The sequence below is a fragment of the Natator depressus genome, chromosome 17 (assembly GCF_965152275.1).
Source record: "Natator depressus isolate rNatDep1 chromosome 17, rNatDep2.hap1, whole genome shotgun sequence".
Taxonomy (NCBI): Eukaryota; Metazoa; Chordata; order Testudines; family Cheloniidae; genus Natator; species Natator depressus.
Window position 1 is genome coordinate 2,832,843 of NC_134250.1, and position 21,930 is coordinate 2,854,772.

A 21,930-nucleotide genomic window follows, 5' to 3' on the forward strand; every position below is an offset into this window, starting at 1 on the left:
CCTCTCCGTTAAGGCAGGGTTTGGACTGATGGCAGTAGGATGTGACCTGACAGCGTGCTGGCTGGTGAATCTCTGGTGTCGTTTTTAAAGCACCAGCCCTGTTCTATGTGGTGGTTGGAGGCAGTGCTGGGAAAAGAGACGGCTCTGGTGTAGTTTCCGGTTTCGCTGATTGAATCTCCTGTTGAAAGCAGACTCATGTCTTTCTCAGCTATGTGCCACTGACTGTAGAGAACGTTGAGGTGGAAGAAGGAGCTGCAACAGGGGTGGACTTCTCCCTGCAACCGACTGTCCTGGTGCCTGTTCCTGCCCCTACGCCGGCTGCCGCCACTCCTGCCCCAGGCTTTGCTGCCAGTGCCACTGCCCCAGCGAAGACAGCAAGCCCGACTTCTCTCCACCAGCCGCTCCAGCCTGAGGACTTTCGCCACCACCACTTCCCGGACATGGAGATCTTCCTGAGGAGGTACGCCAGCGAGTACACCAACATCACACGCCTCTACTCGGTGGGCAAGTCAGTGGAGCAAAGGGAGCTGTATGTGATGGAGATATCGGACAACCCAGGCATCCACGAACCAGGTAACCGGCCAGCCCCATGAAATCCTTCCGTGACCTATTGCATGCCCCCCGCTCCCCCCCCCGCAGTGTAGACCAGGCCTCAGATGCCTTGGACTGTAGTGGTGGGAGCTGTATGCGCAAACTGGGGAGGGTTGCGGGGTGGTGGTTCAGTCGTACCCAGATGGATGGATTGTGAGCCCTGCCTGGCAGGGACAAGGTCACCTTGTTTGGAAATAACAACCTAGCACATTGTGGGCAGCAGTGCAATTTCAAGAGAGAGAGGCATGTGTAGGGAACGCTTGATTAAATGAGGATGCCCTTCCCAGTGGTTCTTTTGCAGCCCCTTGCACTGCTGGGGGAGGCCTTGGCGCTGTCATGTCTAGACTTATTAGTATTTAGAAAGCTTTGCGAGCAGAACTGTTTCTGCCTGCGCTCCTGGATACGGATGCCGACTGGTGCCCTAGAGTCGTAGTGTGGCTGGCCCTTCCACTCACATTCCACACGTGGCAGCTATAATACAAGCCAGACATTGCAGACAAGGTAGCCAGACTCAGATGCTCTGCACAGTGCCGCCAGGTGGGTTGCACACTCAACCCAAAGTATGAAACAAACCCGTTGGGTAGATTTCCTGAGCTTCCCAGGGAAATGGGGAGGGGTCCCCTGTGGGGGCCTTCCTTGGACACTGCCCACTGTATTAGCCCCAATTAGTGACGCAGAACTCCTGCCTTCCTCATCTGACAGGTTTCAGAGTAGCAGCCATGTTAGTCTGTATCCACAAAAAGAAAAGGAGTACTTGTGGCACTTTTGAGACTAACAAATTTATTTGTGCATAAGCTTTTGTGAGCTACAGCTCACTTCATCGGATGCATCCTCATCTGAGTCATTCAAAGGGATTCCAGGGGGATCTCAGTCTCTTTGAGCTATGCAAGGAACTCGCCCCTACAGTGTATCTTCCCATGGAGTTGTCCTGTCTCAGTAGCCAGGCTGATGCCATCTCACTGCAGGAGGTAAACTGGGAGAGCGGTGACAAGGACTGCAAGCGGTTTCAGGGGCCCATCACAAGTGGGCTTGAGGTGCTAGTGTTCACACTGGCTTTACAGTGTGCGGGGTGCCAAAGCACTGCTGCTGTTATAAGGAGAATGCATTAGTTCTGTTGCTGAAATGTCTGTTCTGCCCAGGTGAACCAGAGTTCAAGTACATTGGGAATATGCATGGGAATGAAGTAATAGGCCGAGAACTGCTTCTGAATCTCATTGATTATCTCTGCAAGAACTTTGGAACGGATCCTGAAGTAACAGAGTTGGTCCTTAATACCCGAATCCACATCATGCCCTCCATGAACCCTGATGGCTATGAAAAATCCCAAGAAGGTAGCTCTGCCCTTTACTAAACAGCCTTCATGCATGTAGGTTCAGTAGTGGGCGTTGGGAACTGTCTCAGTCATGGTGAAAGGGCCAGGAGCCTGATTTGTGTTGCACACAACTTTTCCTGTCCCGGACAGGCAGAGAGCTGGCCTGCTACATCTTTGTGGTAGGGTGGATCCACTTGTTCTTGATGTGCAAGGTGCTGTGCTTGAGTTCTAAGTGGCTGAGGTGCCCCTTATGCTTCAGCACAGCTGCAAATTGTCCTGCCTTAGTCCTCTTCTGTTCTTGTAGCTTTCCCAAGGCAAATCTTTAAACAAAGAAACCCAGTATTGTCTAGACACAACTCAAATGTGCAGCCTGTTTTGTAACATCTGTGCTAGGAGCCGGGCACTCTGAAAAGTGCTTTTCCAAGGATCATAAAATACAGAACCTTATGAGGTTAGGATGGGTAAAGCAGCTCTGTGCGTGAGCTCTCTAAAGTTCGTAACTTTGCAGATTGGCAGGGCAAAGCCAGTTCCTCAAATAGTAGTTGGTCTTTACTTGGTTAAACTCCAATAGGCTGCAGTGAAGCTAGTTTTGAGATGTAAGCGCTGGGTTTTTTCTCTGATGACATCAGTCCATCTAGATTATTCCCCAGTTTAAACTGCACATGTCATCTCTCTGTGTACTGACTAATAAAATCAGAAACCTGGTGAGTGCAGAGGACAAAGGCTCATAATGGTGACCACTCCACGCGGCAGCCACCTCCCAGAGATATGCGTGCAGGACGTGGGCTCCCTACTTGGGGGAATAGATTGTGGGGGGGCAGGAAGCTGCAGGAAGCCAGCCCATTAGTATATCTCCTAAACTCCAGTGGACTGGTGGAGAACAGTGTTCTGGGTAAGGAACAGATGCATTGCTGTCTGTCGAAAGCAACCCCTTTTCCCCTTGCTTTGAGGTACACTGGTGATGGGTCTGTGCTGCTGGGGATGTAGGGGGATGCAGGCTGAATGTATTGTTTGTTGCTCAGGAGACAGAAGCAGCACAGTTGGCAGAAACAATAGTAACAACTATGACCTGAACCGAAACTTCCCAGACCAGTTCCTCCCAACGACTGACCCGCTGCAGCCAGAGACTCTCGCTGTCATGAACTGGCTCAGGGACTTTCCGTTCGTGCTCTCGGCAAACTTGCATGGAGGTATGTAGACACAACTTACCTTGTGGGAGAAGGGGGTCACTGTGCCCCATTGTGGAGGCTGAGTAACACTGGGGTGCTTCTGCTCTGTGTCTAGGAGCAGCAGCATAAGTTTCTCTGTCTGGCCTGGCCTAAGGAATTGGCTTCCTTTGGCCATTAGCCAGGCTCTTCCCTAAATAGAGCAGTAGTGCATTAAGAAGGGGCCACTGGCAGAAGGTAACAGCCACTCACCCCTGGGGGGGACAGTTTATCTGGTCATCTTGAGGGGAAACTGTTACATTTGTTCAGAATCTGAAAGATGAGGCACCCAGACCTCCTAGTGCCGAGGGCGGTAAGAGCACCAATAAATGAGCCACATTAAAGTCTCCGTGGAATTAACTTCTGGGTGGTTTAGTGTTCTTCATCTTCAGGACATCTGCGGTGTCAGGCACTCAAGTGGGCTGGATGTAGGGTGACCAGATAGCAACTGTGGAAAAACGGGAGGGGGGTGGGGGGGTAATAGGTGACTATATAAGAGAGAGTCCCAAAAAACAGGACTGTCCCTATAAAAGCAGGACATTTGGTCATCCTAGCTGGATGTCTGGTTATGTATAAAATGAAGGGACCGAGATGGAACTACTTGGCATCATTACCTCGCTGCATGGCTAAGCGGCTAGGTTCTCGATAATTTAATCAGTTGCCTCTTGGAGTGATACTAAGTTAATAGTCACTGCATGCTAGCTTGGTCCCCAGACTTCTTGTGGCTGTAGCTGCTGGCAAATGGTGGTTGTGCAAGTCCTAATGCACTGAATTCTTCAGTGCATTGATAAGTTGATCCAGACCTGCCTACAGTGTCGGGGTTTTTGTCCACCGGCACTGACATCAGGTGTCTCATAGTGCTGTTAATGTAACTTTGTAAGAATCTGTTTAGTTTATTCAAGACTTGACTTGTGCACAAATGTTTGTAACAAGAAGCCTTCCTAAGGGGTGAAGGGATGCAATATTCAGAACTGCTGCTGGTCAAGGATACCACTGACCCAAATTCCACTCCTTCTGTAAACCTCCTTGACTCTTGCTTTCCCATCTCATTCAAAAATTGTCCCCATGATCTGTGCCCAGCTTTCTTATGTGCAAGGGCAACATGCTTGGTTGTAGTGTTCCAGTTTCAGAATTGCTGTGACTTTCCTGGGGTAAGCACATTCCACCAGGATGGATTGGTAACGGTCACTACATGTTAATTGTCTCCTTTATCTGCCTGGCTTAGTACTGTGGCTCACTCCATGCCTTGGCAAATACAGACTTGTTCTCTGGTGTTTTTAGGGAAAGCTTCCTCTACGCTAGGATTTAACGATCCATTATAAAAGCACACTAAGTAGAATCTTGTTTCCCCTGCAGGTTCTTTGGTGGTTAATTACCCTTTTGATGATGATGAGAAAGGAATAGCCATCTACAGTAAATCACCAGACGATGGTGTGTTTCAGCAGCTTGCACTTTCTTATTCCAAGGTAAAGCTATATTTAAAACAAAGCAATTGCACATTATGCTTCAGTAACTCCAAGTGACTGGTTTGCAAAAACTGCTGGAAAAAAACTTGTGTAGGTAATGTTCATGGAGTCTTGCCCTTTAAGTGTAATGTTGCCATCCCTCCCTGGGTTACAGCAGAACCAGTCTTGCGGGCGGCTGTCATTGCAGGAGCTAATTTCCAGCATAATCAGCCTGACAGGTGCTGTAGGAGTAGAACGCTGTCGTCTTATTTGGAAGCAATTAAAAATTGATTATGCAAGACTCTGGGCTGAGGGACTGTAGTACGTACTGTAAATGAGCCACAGCGGGAGTCATGGGCATGACCAGACGTGGATGGGCTTTCCATGGCTCGAGATAATCAGCACTGGATTACAGTAGCTCAGAGAACTGTGCTGTATGTGGCTATATGTATTCATAAATATCCATCTGTATTTAATGTCTGCTGCCGAGTCCAAGATTCCACGTTAAGTCCATTACATTTAATATGCAAAAAGAAAAGGAGTACTTGTGGCACCTTAGAGACTAACCAATTTATTTGAGCATAAGCTTTGGTGAGCTACAGCTCACTTCATCGGATGCATTCTGTGGAAAGTGTAGAAGATCTTTTTATGTACACACAAAGCATGAAAAAATACCTCCTCCCACCCCACTCTCCTGCTGGTAATAGCTTATCTAAAGTGACCACTCTCCTTACAATGTGTATGATAATCAAGGTGGGCCATTTCCAGCACAAATCCAGGGTTTAACAAGAACCTCGGGGGGGGGGGGGGTGTAGGAAAAAACAAGGGAAAATAGGTTACCTTGCATAATGACTTAATGAAGAAACAGATTGATAGAGCCAGAAGAGTTCCCAGAAGTCTCCTACTACAGGACAGGCCTAACAAAGAAAATAACAGAACGCCACTAGCCGTCACCTTCAGCCCCCAACTAAAACCCCTCCAACGCATTATTAAGGATCTACAACCTATCCTGAAGGATGACCCATCAGTCTCTCAGATCTTGGGAGACAGGCCAGTCCTTGCCTAAAGACAGCCCCCCAACCTGAAGCAAATACTCACCAGCAACCACATACCACACAACAGAACCACTAACCCAGGAACCTATCCTTGCAACAAAGCCCGTTGCCAACTGTGCCCACATCTATTCAGGGGACACCATCACAGGGCCTAATAACATCAGCCACGCTATCAGAGGCTCGTTCACCTGCACATCCACCAATGTGATATATGCCATCATGTGCCAGCAATGCCCCTCTGCCATGTACATTGGTCAAACTGGACAGTCTCTACGTAAAAGAATAAATGGACACAAATCAGATGTCAAGAATTATAACATTCATAAACCAGTCGGAGAACACTTCAATCTCTCTGGTCACGCGATTACAGACATGAAAGTTGTGATATTACATCAAAAAACTTCAAATCCAGACTCCAGCGAGAAACTGTTGAATTGGAATTCATTTGCAAATTTGATACAATTAACTTAGGCTTGAATAGAGACTGGGAGTGGCTAAGTCGTTATGCAAGGTAACCTATTTCCCCTTGTCTCCCCCCCCCCAGCTTCTTGTTAAACCCTGGATTTGTGCTGGAAATGGCCCACCTTGATTATCATACACATTGTAAGGAGAGTGATCACTTTAGATAAGCTATTACCAGCAGGAGAGTGGGGTGGGAGGAGGTATTTTTTCATACTTTGTATGTATATAAAAAGATCTTCTACACTTTCCACAGTATGCATCCGATGACGTGAGCTGTAGCTCACGAAAGCTTATGCTCAAATAAATTGGTTAGTCTCTAAGGTGCCACAAGTACTCCTTTTCTTTTTGCGAATACAGACTAACACGGCTGTTACTCTGAAACGTTTAATATGCAAGTGTCACCATGGTACATGCAAAGTCCAGGGTTCATGTGTGATCGCTTCTGTTTTTCAGGAAAATACTCAGATGTACCAGGGCAGCCCTTGTAAGGACATGTACCCCAATGAGTATTTCCCCCATGGCATCACTAATGGGGCTCACTGGTATAATGTTCAAGGTAAAACACCACGTGGGGAAGAAACTGTTCATGGCCTTGAGTGCGGTGGATCTTGAATCTCAAACAGTTTTTCCATATGAATGTATCTGTGGACAAGATTCTGTCTTTAGAATTTCCTATTAATCACCTAGCTCTCTTCCCTGGTGGATCTAGCCCAGAGGGACTTGGGCCCCTTTTATAACTTCTAAGTTGTAGTTGGACAAAGTTATTCTGGACTGGGTGAATCTGTGCTATGCCTACCTGTGATCAGGTGGGCTGTGCTCTCCTGTGTTTGCTTTTGGCTATTGGGAAGGAGGGTTTATAAAAATTTAACTTAACTTGCTACATGTATATTTTTGAGCTCCAAGTGTGTAAAATGTTTAGTTCAGGAATAAATCTGTCCTTCCTGCATCTTGACAGTTCTCTGAAGCCTGGGGGAGGTCTCGCCCTGTATATAAACCTCTTCAGTTTTCTGTTACAAGGCAGCATTTTGCTGTTAGGATTTCACCCTGTGTGTGTCTGACTTCTCAAAGCTCTACAACTTAACAGCCAGGGTATTTTATGATTGTTGTAAGAAGATTTTGAGGTTCTTAATTATAGTTCTGTTTCTGCCTTAGGTGGGATGCAAGATTGGAACTACGTAAACACAAACTGCTTTGAAGTGACCATTGAGTTAGGTTGTGTGAAATACCCAAATGCTGAAGACTTGCCAAAGTACTGGGAGCAGAACCACCGGTCTCTGCTCCAGTTCATAAAACAGGTGAGATGCTACAATAACCAGCCAGCAGGGACAGAAATGCTACATAATGCTTTACAGTGCCTCTGAAGGATCCTCTGTAAGTCTGTTCCCATTAGGGGATCCTGAGTGTGTCTAACTCTGGGCTCCTCTGCAGATTGGAATAAGCACTGCTGCTTGGCCAGAATGGGAATTGTTGCAGTGTCACCAGGGAAACCATCCTGATTATCAGAAAAAACACAAGATGAGTTGTGAACACAGCAGAAATCCTTTATAAAAGCTTAAGCATGTAATGCATGCTCAGAAGCAGGCTTAAAAACTTTACCTGGGGTATCTCTGCCTTTCAGAAGTCTGGCAGAGGCCCTATGCTGCCATTTCCCTGGGATTTGGAATGGGAGTGCTGTGGAGGCATTTTCAGACGTGATGCTAAATGAAGGCATGTAGCAAAGTACTGTACCCCTGTGTCTTGAGTGAAACAGTTGTGCCCCTCAGATGAAACTGACTTCAAACGGGGTATTTACGGGGTACGTTTGGAACTTGGGCCTGGATTTCCTTCATGTCCCGCAGGACTGGAGGTGAAAGGGAATGTACAGCGATTTGCTGCTTGTTGCCGTGACTCCTGGGATGCAAGGACATCACAATGCTAAGTGGTGTAAATGCCCCAGAGACTTGTCACTGAACAATGGTGGTTTTCTGATCATCTGTCCAGGTTCACCGAGGTATCAAGGGTTTTGTGCTGGACGCCACAGACGGAAGGGGCATCTCAAATGCTACTATTAGCGTTGCTGACATCAATCACCCTGTCACCACTTATAAGGCTGGAGACTACTGGCGCCTGTTGGTTCTGGGGACTTACAAAATCACAGCCTCTGCCCGAGGGTGAGTGACTGGCACCTTGGACAAAGGACTGATCTCGGACAAACCTTCCCCTAATTCAGCTGTGTTGCTAGCTCCTCTCCCCTGCGGCCAGAAGTGAGCCCTGGGATTTGTGCTTAACGCCCCCGAGGGGCCAGCCAACTAACTCTCCAGTAGAGAGAATTCAATCCACAGAACTGCCAACTGTGGGAGTGCTTGGCTCCTCTTGTGAGAACGATCCCAGGTGGTTAATAAGTGGGTAAGTTTCTCCTAAATACATAGAGAGACAGCTGCTCAAGAATAACTTCATTAATTGCTCTGGATCTGCCAAAGCCTGGTCACCATTCCAGTCCAAGCGGCCATGATAGTCCCATCTGATAGCTTTGTACCATAGCAGCTGGACTGTTGAATTCCCCGCCGCACCTGCTGGTAGGAACTGTGGTTATATGTGGTGATCACTGTCTCCCACTCAGATTCTGGGTCCTCTTCCTAGCATGGTATTCGTAATGTCTTGTCTCAGAGTTGCCTTGCTATTGTTTTGTCTTGTTTTCCTTTACTGTGCACCTTGCCTTAGTATGTGATGGAGAAAAGGTTACAGTCTAACAGGATGTCCAGCTGGGCAAGATATTGCAACAAATGGAGTGATTGAACTTACTTTCAATTTCCTTGTATGTCTTCTCCTCTGTCAGGTATAACCCCCTTACCAAGACCGTGAATGTCGGGGACAGAGGCGTGATGCAAGTCAACTTCACTCTTTCACGGACAGATTCCAAAGTTGAGGAGGGGAAGACCCCGGTCATCACCAATGGAGACACTAGCGATCCCTCTACCAAGGAGTTTGAGACCCTGATCAAAGACCTCTCAGCGGAGAATGGCTTGGAACGCCTCGTGCTAACCTCTTCAATGGACGTTTCTCCCTACCGCTACCGTCCATACAAAGACCTGTCTGACTTTCTCAGAGCCCTCAACTTGAACTACCCTCAGATCACAAATCTCACCAAGTAAGTGATGCTGATTCTAGCTCATGGCCTCCCAAACGGACAGCCTGGGGCTGTACAGTAGCAACCAGCCTGTGATGTTCCTGCCACGAGTACGCTCCCCACATTACACACACCGTCCCCACCCGAAGGTGGCTAATCTAAGTGACAGACAATACCTGTAGCAGGTATCTGTACTGGATGTAGGATGAAGCCATAGAGGTTCTGGGTTTTCACTGTAACCAAACCTTTTCCTGGGGGGTTTCAATCTGAGTAGAGGGCAGCTGTCTGGCACAGGTGGGGAAGAAGACTGAAATATGGAGGGGCAAAGATGGGGGAATCCAAAAGGCCCTCTGGGGGAGGGAAGGCTGTAGGCAGAAATGAGCAGATACATTGTGTGTGTCTTGAAGGATCTTGATGGGAAGCCAAGAAGCAGATGAGTAGGTATCTCAGTTAAAAATCTGAGTCCCTGACCAGCATTAAATGATGTTTCCATCATGTGATGGATCAAAAGCTCAAGGTCCTGGAGAAGAGCTGTCTCTCTCCGGGTAAAGAAGACCCTGCCTCTGCTCTTGAATGCCAGATCTGTGTGCGTGTCTCTCCATATGCTCCAGTTAGTGCCTTTACCTCTGCATTCCCTCCTCTCTAGCTCCCTCTGATCTTACCCAAATTGGTAGAGTCGCTAATGAAAGCAATCAGTGGGAGGAGCGTTCTGAATGGCACTGTCCTGCTCTGTCCCTCTGGTGTCCCATGCATTATGATCTCAGACATTCCTTTGTTCTTTCCTTCCTTTATGACCTTGTACCCTCTTCCAGATCACTCTTGCCCTAGAGACCACCTCTGGGTTACCACCTTTAACCAGCCCACCCACTTGTGTTCCTCTGTCTGCTGTGGTTCTTCGCTTATGACTAGTGTTGGGAGATTTATATGCCTTCCACATACTGTTTGCCTGATTATGCCATGCCTGGCAATGCTAGTGTGTTGCCCACACTTACTCCAGAGCTGCTGTTCTCATCTGTAGCCTCTGAGCTTCCAGTTACATCAATCCCTGGCTGTCGTCGTTATCTCACTTCCACTTCTTTCATGAATGGCAGTGACCCATGGCTTGTGCAGTCAGCTGTAGCCTCTTCAGAGCATGGAATTTGGTTTGCGGTGTCGCTCTGTTCACTTGTCAATGGGAAATCCAGTCACTGATGAAATGTAATCCTTGGGGTTATTGTCCTCACATGTCAAAAGTGGGGTTTAAATGGGCCTAGGCCGCATCCCTTTTATACTGTATTAATTTAGTTGGCATATATGGGCCCAAGGAGTCAGAGGTGTTAACATGACCATGCTTGGCACCTCGCAAACATGCTGTAAATTCTTTTAAACTTTTTTTAAAGATACAGGAAAAAAGGAAAAACAGTTAAAGCATTTGAAATGTATAGGGGAGGGCTTTCATTTTAACAACATCCCTTGTTCTCTTACCTGTAGAGAATCTTGTCTGACCAGCTCCTAGAGGGCATTAAAGATAACTCTCCTGTTGGGGAAAAGAGAAGAAGTTAGTAGAGATAAGCTGGAGCTGTTAAAAGTCCAGTCCCATTTCTTAGAAGACCAAACAAGATGAGCACACATGAGGGAAGAGAAAAGAACAGCAGAGAGAAAATGCTGCTTCTGTCACATTGTAACCTTGGTGCTGGAAAATCAGAGGCACATTGCATGGTCTTCTCAACCCCCCGAGACCTGGCAAAATGTTATCAGCACTGGGCCATTTAGGACATTCGATTTAGCTGCGTTTCTGGTCACAGGCTTACATCAATGTTGCAAAATATTGCAGTTTTGTCCAGATAAGCCAGACTTATTAGATAGAAGGAAAAAGGAGAGAGAAAGAAAAGAGAAGAAATAAGGTAGGGGAGGAAATGGACACACATGGGGGAAGAGGGAAGACCAAAATGTCACATCCCAAGTGGCATATGGGATCTGGCTGGAGCCTGTAGAGGTGGTGGTGTCATCTGGGTCCCCACCTGTCTGGTGAGGATGTCTCTCAGGATCAGGTCAACGAAGACAGCGTTGTCACGCTGCATCCCAGGGGACTTTAGGGTGACAGCCGAAGTGGTGAAGCTTGTTCTTTCTCCTTTCTGTCAGCCAGCTTTGCCTCTCTCATTTCTGTATTCTGCCCCCTACCTCCCCCTGCCCCCCAAAGTCTGTTTTTCCTTAAGGACCTCAGAAGGGAGCAATGGGTGGAATAGCATTCCTCTCTCTCTTGCCCACAAATTAAGACTAATTTCTGACTTTTTTTTTTGATTCATAGATTTTCAGTCCCATACCTTGATTTGAACAGTCCTTGAATTATGAGCAGGCTCTTTGCTTGGGCTAATTCAGTCTTTGACTCCCTTTTGCACCTTTTCATTTGTTGTAGGCCACTGTGGGTGGGATGATCTGTTTTATTGGCCCAGCTTCTGTTGGTGAGAGAGACCAGCTTTTGAGCCACGCTGAGTTCTTCCAGAGGTGACCTCTGTAAGCTTGAAAGCTGGTCTCTCACCGATACAGTGTGTCCAATGAAAGATGTGACCTCCCCCACCTTGTCTCTATTGTCCAGGGGCCAACATGCTACAACATGGGTTATTCTAATGCTTTTGTGAACTTTGTGGGCCCGGACTGTGAGAAGGGACTTAAACGTGCCCTTTTATCATAACATCCCCCTTCATCAGTTCTGACTGCTTGTTCACGAATACTTGCCATCTCCAAATCACTTATTTCACTAGCTTTCCACCTACCCGGCTTTGATATTCTCCATGTGTCAAACACTGCTGGAATAGGTTAAATTATCCTTTTGCTCTTACGCATACGTGCAAGTTGGTGAGTAACTTGAAGCCAATGTTCTGTATGAATGCTGGCTAGGCAGGACGTTTACTGTTGTAGTCCTCTCCCTCTGTGTTACAGGGAATTCTCCTTTGTCTCTTTCTATTGGGCAGCAGCTTTGCCCCCGTCCAGCCCCTTGTTGACCTGTGCAAAGGCCAGGCCAGAGGTGGTTCTTCAGCCATAAATAATCAGCGCTTCTGTTTCTCATCTGTTGGCAGCTTGGGTCACAGCGTTGAGTACCGTCAAATGTGGTCCCTCGAAATATCCAACAAACCCAACCAATCTGAGCCCGAGGAGCCGAAGATCCGCTTTGTTGCTGGTATCCATGGAAATGCCCCGGTTGGCACAGAACTGCTCCTGGCGTTGGCAGAGTTCCTTTGTATGAACTACAAAAAGAACACAGCCATCACCAAGGTAAGGAGCCAGCGTCTGTGACACCCTCCCCACCCACCATGGGGCCCTAGCTTAAACAAAGAGTGGTTACTGCCGAAAACCATCCTCTTCTTCGTGCAGGGCTGTGGGTTATATGAAATCCAGATGACTTGGCGCGGGGTGTCTGAGGACAATGTAAACTCTCTTGGGGCCCAACCATGCGTGGTGTTGGGAAGGCTCCTGCAAAGATCATGGGAGTTGATGGTGGGTGGGTCATTCAGGTGTCCCACCCTCACTGTTGTGAGGCAGCTGGCAGCACAGGGGTTGCAGCAGCTGGCCTGGGTCTGCAGACCCCTATCCCTGCCATCTGGGGCACAGTGGTGAAAACCCAAGGCCAACTCTTCTGCAGCGTAGGCAGTGCTGCTTGGCGCCTGAACAAGTGAAGGTGCAGGGAATTCTTCAGGGTCTGTCGACGTACTGGCTTTAAGGTACTGGGTTCCTCTCTGAGGGAGGGGGGAGTCTGCCGAGCATGTTGAACTTAAGCTTCTCTCTGTGTGTAGCTCATTGACAGGACAAGAATTGTGATTGTGCCTTCCCTAAATCCAGACGGGCGTGAGATCGCTCAGGAGAAAGACTGCACGTCCAAGACTGGACAAACCAATGCTCACGGCAAAGATCTGGACACAGACTTCACAAGTAAAGCTAGTTAACGTTTAGTCTCTTGGCAAAAACCAGCGCAGTGGTGAACTGATCTCCCTGATAACCACTCTCGACTTGGTGTCAGTCATGTTGTTGCAAGGTCCAGCACCACTGACCACTTCAGTTATGCCTCAGTTATTCTAACTAGCTGGGATATCATGATGATCTTAGAGTTGAAACAGGTTACAGAGGGTAACTGTAAATACCTTTTTTTGCAAGGAAAGGAAAATCCTAGTTCATGATACTCTCTAGCAGAATCTAGAGATCAGTCGCCCATAATGACTGATAGTGACACCATGGTTGGGGGGTGGGGGGGGGGGCGCGGTGGAGGATCTTTTAAACCCAGAAGCTCTCCTCCTTTTTGCTGCCATCCTCCTCCTCCATTATCTTGAGCTATTACATTGGAACACCACAAGTCTGTTCCTGACAAATGTTTTGGCTGGCTTTGTTGCCTGGGAATGCGTGAAGCACTGATTTTTGGGAACAATGGCATCAGTTATGTGACTGAAGTGGTGATAACGTGCAAGAATTGCTCCCTAGATCATGGTGGGAAATAGTGACCTGCAAGGTCTATTGGAGGTGGTGGATGAATGCAGCCACTGACTGCCGTTAATTGACTATCTTTGGTGGCCACGTGTCTTTTTAAATGTTGTCAAGTGCCACTTGTTATGGCGGTGGCCCCACAGAAATACCTTTCTAATCACTTGCAGCTGGCGTCAGTACAAACACGAGCCAAGAGTGTATTTCTGGAAGCCTTTACCATCACAGAGGGAAAGTCTTCTGCTGAGCTCTCGTGACTTCTTTTGTTCTGTTTTTAGGCAATTTCTCCTTGTATTCTGGGATAGGAGAGCCGGAGACCAAAGCAATCATTGAGAACTTGATCCTGAAGCGAGATTTCAGCCTCTCTGTTGCCCTGGACGGTGGCTCTCTGCTTGTAACTTACCCGTATGATAAACCTGTGCAGACAGGTACAACTAACTCCTCCCAAGCCTCCTCACTCAGCACTTAGGATCAGTGATTGTTTCAATCGTCCGGTTTTCAGCTGCAGGCTTGTTCTGGGCCAGCATAGCTGGTTATCTGGGTTTGAGTGAGCTTGTCTGATTGCTGAATTGAGAGCGAAATGAAAATTAGGAGACTTCCTGGCTAATGATGCAAGCCTTGTGTAAGACAGCTGGGGCACTGCTGCCAGTGTTTAGCCTATGCAGTGTAATAACTTTAACTGTCCATTGTGGGAAGGGTTGGGAGTATTTGACCTGGGAGCCATTAAAAACAAACCAGTGCAATGGGACTCAGTGGCGGTATCCGTTTGACCAATCGTAATGTTCAGGAAATGCAGTTTAGAAACTGAGCCCTGTTCGAGGCAGTCTGTGCACCGTGCTGTGTCGTTAATTTAGTCTGCCTCAGTTAAAGGCAGCTCCTACTCCCACCTCCTGCTAATGTTCTAACTTTCTCTTTACAGTGGAAAATAGAGAAACTCTGAGACATTTGGCATCTCTGTATGCAAACAACCATCCGTCAATGCATCTAGGACAGCCAGGCTGTACAAATGAGTCGGGTACGTCCATATGATGCCCTGGACTGTGGCTGTTTTTGTGCGGTCCACTCTTGTCAGATGATTTTCTGACTCTTGTCTGTCTGTACAGATAAGAACATTCCAGGAGGTGTCATCCGGGGGGCAGAATGGCACAGTCACCTGGGCAGTATGAAGGTATTTCATAGAGATTAGACTCCGCCTCCATGCATAGCCAGGCTTAAACTACAGTAGAAACTGTTACAATCCCCTCCGGAATGGAGATTTTGTAGCTCTGAACAAAAAGTTCTGGTTCTTTAAAAAGTTTACAACTGACAGTTGACTCAATACAGCTCTGAAACTTTATTATGCAGAAGAAAAATGCTGCTTTCCTGTTTTTAAGTAGTTTAACACAGTGCTGTACTGTTTGCTGCTGCTGCCTTTTTATTTTATTTTTTTTATCATCTGTGCTGCTGCCTGATTGTGTACTTCTGGTTCCAAATGAGGGGTGTGGCTGACTGGTCAGCTCGTAACTCTGAGGTTCTACTGTAGTGTTAAAGGAACAGATTTTCTGGACAAAACTATGCTGAAGTCACCAGTTACCTCATTCCAAAGCTTTCCTTTTAAACACTGTCCATGTCACAACCCCTTCCCCTGTTTTTCAGGATTTCAGTGTTACTTTTGGCCATTGCCCTGAGATCACAGTGTATACCAGCTGCTGTTACTTTCCAAGTGCTGGACAGCTCCCTAATCTGTGGACAGAGAATAAGAAGTCTCTCCTTAGCATGCTTGTGGAGGTGAGAGATTAATGGTTCTTGGAGAAGAAACTCCTGGGGGCTTGTAGGGGAGCACATTGATACATGAGGCCTGGTCCTTGCTGCTGAAGTCCTTTGGTGGTAGGCTCAGAGGATTGAGATGTGGGGTATCATCCAGGAAATTGGCTAATCTCACCTTGAGGCGAAGCGTTATTGAGAGATGAGCAGCCCTTCGTTGTATTGCACATTTTAATTACTAAGCAGAGGGTGGTGTTCTGTTTCACACTTCAATAAATCCTAATATGCTCATGTATCTCCCATCACCCCTGTATCTGAACTCTGAGCGTCTGACACTCTTGATTTCAGGTTCATAAGGGAGTCCATGGATTTGTTCAAGACAAGAGTGGCAAGCCAGTGTCTAAGGCAGTTATTGTATTCAATGAAGGTGTGAGAGTCTACACAAAGGAAGGTGGCTATTTCCATGTGCTGTTGGCTCCAGGTTTACATAACATCAGTGCCACAGCTGAAGGATATCAGCAGAAGCATGTCTTGGTGAGTGTGCTACCGAATCACAGGATCTCTGTTTCCCTGTCTTGTCTGTGGCCTCCTTAGACTACTAGACTCGTTTAAGAGTCCTGCCTAATTTTTACTCGAATCTGTTTTTTCAGCTATTTAGTCTTCAATAGCTGCTGAACAGCCTTGCTTTTCAGCCCAGTGTAGCTGTATTTAACTTCTGTAGTGGATGGAAGAGAACTTCCCACCATGGTAGTTCTGAGGCATGACTTCCTCTGCATCACACTTGCTGTTGGCAAGTCCATGTGCCTACCACGTGCTTCTCTCTTACCTGGATGCTAACATAAAATATTGAACATTCTCTGCCCATCCATTTGTTTCTCCAGGTGCAGGTGCGCCATGATGCCGCTAGCTCCGTGGTGATTGTGTTTGACATGGATAACAGGATATTTGGCTTTTCAAGGGAGCTTGTGGTAACTGTAGCAGGTAATGTGAGAGACTCTTTTCAGGACCCTTTATTTGAGCGCATTCAGGATGTGAGACCCAGCTCTGACCATAATTTTTCTCTCTTCTCCACTCCACCCTTCCTTAACACTAAGTTAGTCTATGGTCCTGAGTCGTTCCCCTGCCCTTTATTCTAGGTACAGTGTTTATTCCAGCTGGCTTATCCCACAACGTTTATGCCCGCTAATGCCATGTCTGCAGCTAAGTGGGTGGCTATTGGAGATCTTTGCAGCACTCTTAGTGAGGCCCTTTGTGGATTGGCTAATGAGGGGGGATGGTGATAGCAATGGGAAAAGCCTGCTTCTGACAAGTCCACGTTACTTGGCCATGGGAGTAAGACAGTATCATTCCTTACCCTCTGCCACCTTGAAAGCAGCACAGCTGGCTACTGCCAGACCACTACGTGGGTTTGGAGGAGTTCAAGGATAAGGTGGCTATCACCTGTGGAGGCCAGAGGTCATATTCTTGGTTAGCTTGAGGAAAGTTTGGGTTTACCCTGTGCCAGTCCCAGCTTTGCCCATCTGAAGCTGCTGCACAGGAAGGGCCCTTTGCTGCAGGTTAGGGGCGAGGTGCATTGGCACCGTTGGATGAAGAAAGCAGCTATAGCTCGTCCCTTTTATGGGCACAGCTCGTGCTGTAAGTGACAGGAAAGCTGGAAGTGTCTAGCAGGGTAAGGAATGATACTGTCTTACTCACATGGCCCTGACTTAAGTGTTTTCTCATTGGCAGGTGCCACCATGTCAGCTGTGGTCCTCACAGCCTGCATCATTTGGTGCGTCTGCTCCATCAAGTCCAACAGGCACAAGGATGGCTTCCATCGCCTCCGGCAGCACAATGACGACTATGAGGACGAGATCCGCATGATGTCCACCGGCTCTAAAAAATCCCTCCTGAGCCACGAATTCCAGGATGAGACAGACACTGAAGAAGAAACATTGTACTCTAGCAAACCCTGAGACCCCACGTGGAAAGGAAAGCTCCCTATGGACAAGGCCTACAATGTGGGGCTGCTCTTAGGCTTCAGAGATCTGGAACGTTAGCTTGCAGAATGTGTAAGCTCCAGAGACGTGGGTGGCAGTTCTCAACCTCCCGGGTTCTTCTTTGCTCCATTCCTACTTAGGCACATGTCAGCTGATGTCAGAGGCTGTGAACGCAGTCAGGGTTCTAGGTCAGGGGTTGGAGTTCCATGTAATGGAAACACGTGGAAGGCAACTTATTAGTATGTGCTAGCAGTTTTCTCGACAGTCCAGCCTGGCGTGTGGATAGTGGAGTAATAACCAAATGCCTGGTGGGGTCCATAGTTTTAAGCTTTAAAGCCATTATTTATCTCTACCTTTTTGATTCTTTTCACTCTATACATTTTGGGGAAGCCTTGATCAGTTATGGCCAAGACTTCAGCTGCGCTGCCGGTGAGTGGCTCTAGAAATGGACAGTGAGCTTGGTTTTTGGTTGCTCCATCCCACTACAAGGGTACAGAGGTACTATGGGCTGCTCTGCTCTACTGCAGGCTCCTAATGCTTCTGACGTGTTTGCGGGGGAATAAGTTTTTTACAGTCGGGCTCTCCATGAAATTGCCTTTGTATTGAAGACTGACAGGTGGAATAATCTTGTCCAGGTGTGAGAAGCTCCCCAGCCAAAGGGGGAGAGCGCTACAGTTAACCCAGTAGGAGTTGGGTGTCCAGTAGCTGGGCAACTCTGCCATTCTCTAGTTTAAGAAAAAATCCTCCAGTTCACTTGAACAGTCTTGTACAGAACCCCCATTGCTTCTGGCTGGCCATGTAGCCAGCCCAATGACACTTAACTTTGCCTGTCTGGGAATGGAGACTAGGTAGTAACCCAGGAGTGAGGAATAACAGCAGCATGGCAGGGTAGCACGCTCCAAGAGTAACTTGAGTGGGTTTCCAAACAGATGGTGGTAATCGCTCGCTATGGGTATTGTCCAAGTGCCGCTAGTCACTGACGTGCCTGCTCAGCCTTGCTCAGGTCTGCTGGAGTTTGAAAAGCTCTTAACCCTGGCCACAGCCGAGAAAACACGGCTAGTGTTCTGCAGCAGCATTGAGAGCTCGCGGAATCACCATGACTCAGCTTCAGTCTCAAATACCTGCAAGACTTAAATTCCTCTCCCAGGTCTATCTGACACAGAAAAATACCCATTACTGGCCACTGCTATTGTTAAAAGCTGACCTCTTTGCTCCTGTATTGAACCCTGATGTTGCCTGACATCCAGCCAGCAGGATGGGCATATCGCTGCTCAAGGACCACAGGCAGAGTTCCTCTAAATGTCCCTCCTGCTCTTTCATAGTGAGATGGCTGCTGTCAGTGACCATAGCACAGCGGGAGGGGGGTGGGTGGGGGTGAGAGAGAGAGAAGAGGGATGTTTGGATAGCACTTGATGTGTAAACAGGAGCTGAGTGACCTCTCACTACCTGAGAACACACTTGGATTCAAAACTTAGCTGTTGTTGGAGCTAAAAGGCTCCTCTAGAAAGGGAGGATTCTGTGCCAAGGGAGGATTCAGACCTCCTGATTTCCAATGCCTTTGGCTGTCTTTCTAGTTTGCCTCCCCTTTCTGAGGAGGGGGCTAGGGCTAGGGCTCAGCAGCATGAAGCAAATGCCGGTATTGCTTGCTTCAGGAGTATAGTACTTGCAGGAATTAAATAGATGATGCAGTAAACAGGCTGGCTCTTGCATGAAATGAATGATTCATGGTGGACCCACTCAGGATATCGCAGCTGGAGCGAAGAAGGAAATCCTCTTGTAAGACACAAGGTCTGAGGTTCTCCAGCCTTTGCTGTATGCACCCAACAGTACCTCGCTGCCCTTGTGGAAATGCAGCTACCAAGGGAACCAGACAGTAAGATCTGTTTGTAACCCACCAGTTGCTGAAATACTAAATTCTGCGAAAGGTTAATGGTATTTGTTCACTGCCTTTCCTATTAGTCTCCTCTCTGGCTTCTCAGAGAACTTCAGATGCTAACAAGCGTTGTGTTGGAGACCACAGTTCTCTTCCTACGTTATTGCGTGGGAGGTATCCGATTTGAATGGGGGAAGAGTGGGCATGTGTGTTGTGACCTGTCGGCTCTCTTGTATTTGTTAGGTGGAACAGAGTTGCTAGTATTAAGTCTGCAGCTTGGTCCTCTGTCAAGAAGTGGGGCTGTACTGCCAGTGTTCACACTCCTCATCAGTTACCCAGAGAGACTGGAGCTTTGTTATTTACACCCCCAATTTGTGTTAAAAGCATTTCATCAGCTACCATGTCGGGGAGAGTCTCCAGTGCAACCTGGGCCTGGCTGCTGCCCTGATTATACCCGTCTCCCCCAAAGTATCCATGTGAAGCACCAGCAATTCCCTGACCAAACGGGTTTGATGTAGTAGATGAGCGAGTGTCTCCACTGGAAAGGTGTGAACTGAACTCTGGGTAGAGAGCGATGTGCAGCCCTTTTCCTTTTAAAACAGGGCTTCATATTGGAAGTCAGGGGCAATTCTGCACTGTGAGGCTATTTATATTCCTCTCTCCCTGGGAGAGGAGCTCTGCCTAGAACATGCCCCATATGTAGTAGATGGACCTACTCCCATGCTGTATTGTCTGCCATAGGACTGTCTCCAAGGTACTGGCTCCATGCAGCTGCCAAACTGATGAGAAGATCATTGTGGAAATGTTTTAACGTGGCAAATACATTTCTCAACCTTTTAACAGAACAGCTGCTAAATACGCTGTTAAGTATGTGATGGGAGCAGGCAGGCTAAGCAGGGAGCTCCTGCCCTTCCTTACACCACCGTGTTAAGGAGCTGCTGTTGCATCTTCTCTCACTCTTGCAGGGGCCACAAAAGTAGCATGTCAGGTTACAGCTGTGCTGAGTAAATGACTTTGCTCCATTTCTTCAGTTCTCGGCCTATTATGCAGGATCCAGTGGGCTATCACTCAGTAATGTTAAGCCTGCCTGATTCCCAGAGTTTTTGCTTTCAAGGTCAAAAGCAGATCAATTTTGGGTTTTTATATTAAAGTTGCCTTCTCAGACTGATCTTCTGGCTCTCGCTTTTCCTGCTTTGATACCTGGTTCTGCGTGGGAGTTGGGGCTTCCTCATTCATATGAAGATGTTCTCTCTAAATCAAACTTCTGCCTCACAAGCAATAAATTGTGTTAGAAATCTACAGGCATTTCAGAGCATTGGATCAGCCCTTTCCCTTCACAGAATGTATTGTGAACTAGCTACCGTAGGTGAATGCGTGTGAGGTGAGTGGGTGTAAATACTTGAGTGGGAGACTGCACCAGATGAGTCTCTTTGCTTAGTTCTCCATGGGCAAATGTACAGCTCTTCTATGCCAATGACAGCTGGCTTTTTTTAACTGATTTTTCTGAACAAAGTGCACTCCCTGCCCCTTTTTGCAACACCCCATGCCATCCTTGACCTATTTTTGACAGCCACTGTCAGCACCCCTGCCCCCCCCCCCCCGCTTTTCTGGAGGTGCCAGCACCAGCCGCATGCACTTGTCTCTGGAGTGCATAAGTCCATGCACTGTGCCTTCAAAAGTAAACTTTTAAAAAGGGACTTAAAATGGTTGACTTTTAGCTTAACTAAGAGAAGCCAATCTGTGTGCCATGTGAGACCGAACTTTCTGTACGAGGAGCGTGCTGTTTTTTTACATGTATTCTGAGATCTAATACTCTATTAAAATTATTTTGATGTCTCTTGTGCTGATGGCTGAAATCTTAGTAACTTTCATGAGAGTGGCAAAGCAGCTACCTTGTTGTCTTAGCCTGCATGGAGTGAGAGGCTCTTGATTTGGGCCCCTCAGTCCCTGTTCCCTCTCAAACCTCCTGTTGTTTCTTAAACTACCTGTGGTGTCCAACAGGGCCACCTCTAAGACTCAAATCTATGTGAGCCATAGCTTGTGCTTCACTACGCACCTGCCTTCTGGGTCCTGCCCCTCTAATGGCACATACCTGCTGCTTCACTGCTTTTGTCTCTCAACACAATGCCCCAAACTCATGTGCTGGACTGGAGGCCAGCAGCCAGCTTCCCACCCATATAGCAAAGGTGAATGGAAAATTAAAGCCTTTGTGAGGATAATGCTGTAAAACTTGGCTCTGAGGACAACTGCTTTGGGTGCTGTAGGCTGCTGTCAGCACTGCTGTGAGCTGTAGTTAATGAGGTTTCTCCAAGACTGTTTACATGCTAAACTCCAGGGGACTGTTTATCTGCCATGGGACCAGGCATGGGTCTTTCTGCAGTAAAACAGGTGCAATCAGCATGAAGAATGTTACTACAGCTCCAGGAGGCTCTTGGGAACTGCAGGGCAAGGTGAAGTGCTGAGCTGCTGTTTATTACTGATGTATCAGGCCTGCTAGTGTTCTGGGCTGCACTGTAATAGGAGCCGGAGGCACTTGTCAGGAGTGGGGCTCTGTGGGGTTAGGTGCTGTACAGACACCTAGGAAGATTTCAGGCTGTTCACGCCAGCCCTATTACAAAGCTGTGGTGTCTCGTAATAGACCACTGCCAAGTAGTAATTGTATCTATTAACTATCGGTCTGAAACTATTGGTGCCTTTGCCAACTGCAGCT

General features: G+C 47.6%; 1 protein-coding gene across 1 annotated transcript in view; it reads left to right on the forward strand.

Moving 5' to 3' along the window:
• Positions 1-21,019, forward strand: part of CPD (carboxypeptidase D) — a 37,871-nt gene extending 16,852 nt beyond the window's left edge. The window contains exons 5-21 of the mRNA XM_074974835.1: positions 209-573; positions 1,731-1,922; positions 2,926-3,093; positions 4,465-4,574; positions 6,524-6,626; positions 7,223-7,365; positions 8,051-8,220; positions 8,886-9,197; positions 12,233-12,428; positions 12,947-13,082; positions 13,904-14,053; positions 14,545-14,640; positions 14,729-14,793; positions 15,261-15,392; positions 15,717-15,902; positions 16,250-16,349; positions 17,097-21,019. Of these exons, the coding sequence (XP_074830936.1) occupies positions 209-573; positions 1,731-1,922; positions 2,926-3,093; positions 4,465-4,574; positions 6,524-6,626; positions 7,223-7,365; positions 8,051-8,220; positions 8,886-9,197; positions 12,233-12,428; positions 12,947-13,082; positions 13,904-14,053; positions 14,545-14,640; positions 14,729-14,793; positions 15,261-15,392; positions 15,717-15,902; positions 16,250-16,349; positions 17,097-17,323 (2,851 nt within the window). The 3' untranslated portion in view covers positions 17,324-21,019. The remainder of the gene's footprint in view (positions 1-208; positions 574-1,730; positions 1,923-2,925; positions 3,094-4,464; positions 4,575-6,523; positions 6,627-7,222; positions 7,366-8,050; positions 8,221-8,885; positions 9,198-12,232; positions 12,429-12,946; positions 13,083-13,903; positions 14,054-14,544; positions 14,641-14,728; positions 14,794-15,260; positions 15,393-15,716; positions 15,903-16,249; positions 16,350-17,096) is intronic.
• Positions 21,020-21,930: the final 911 nt, after the last annotated feature.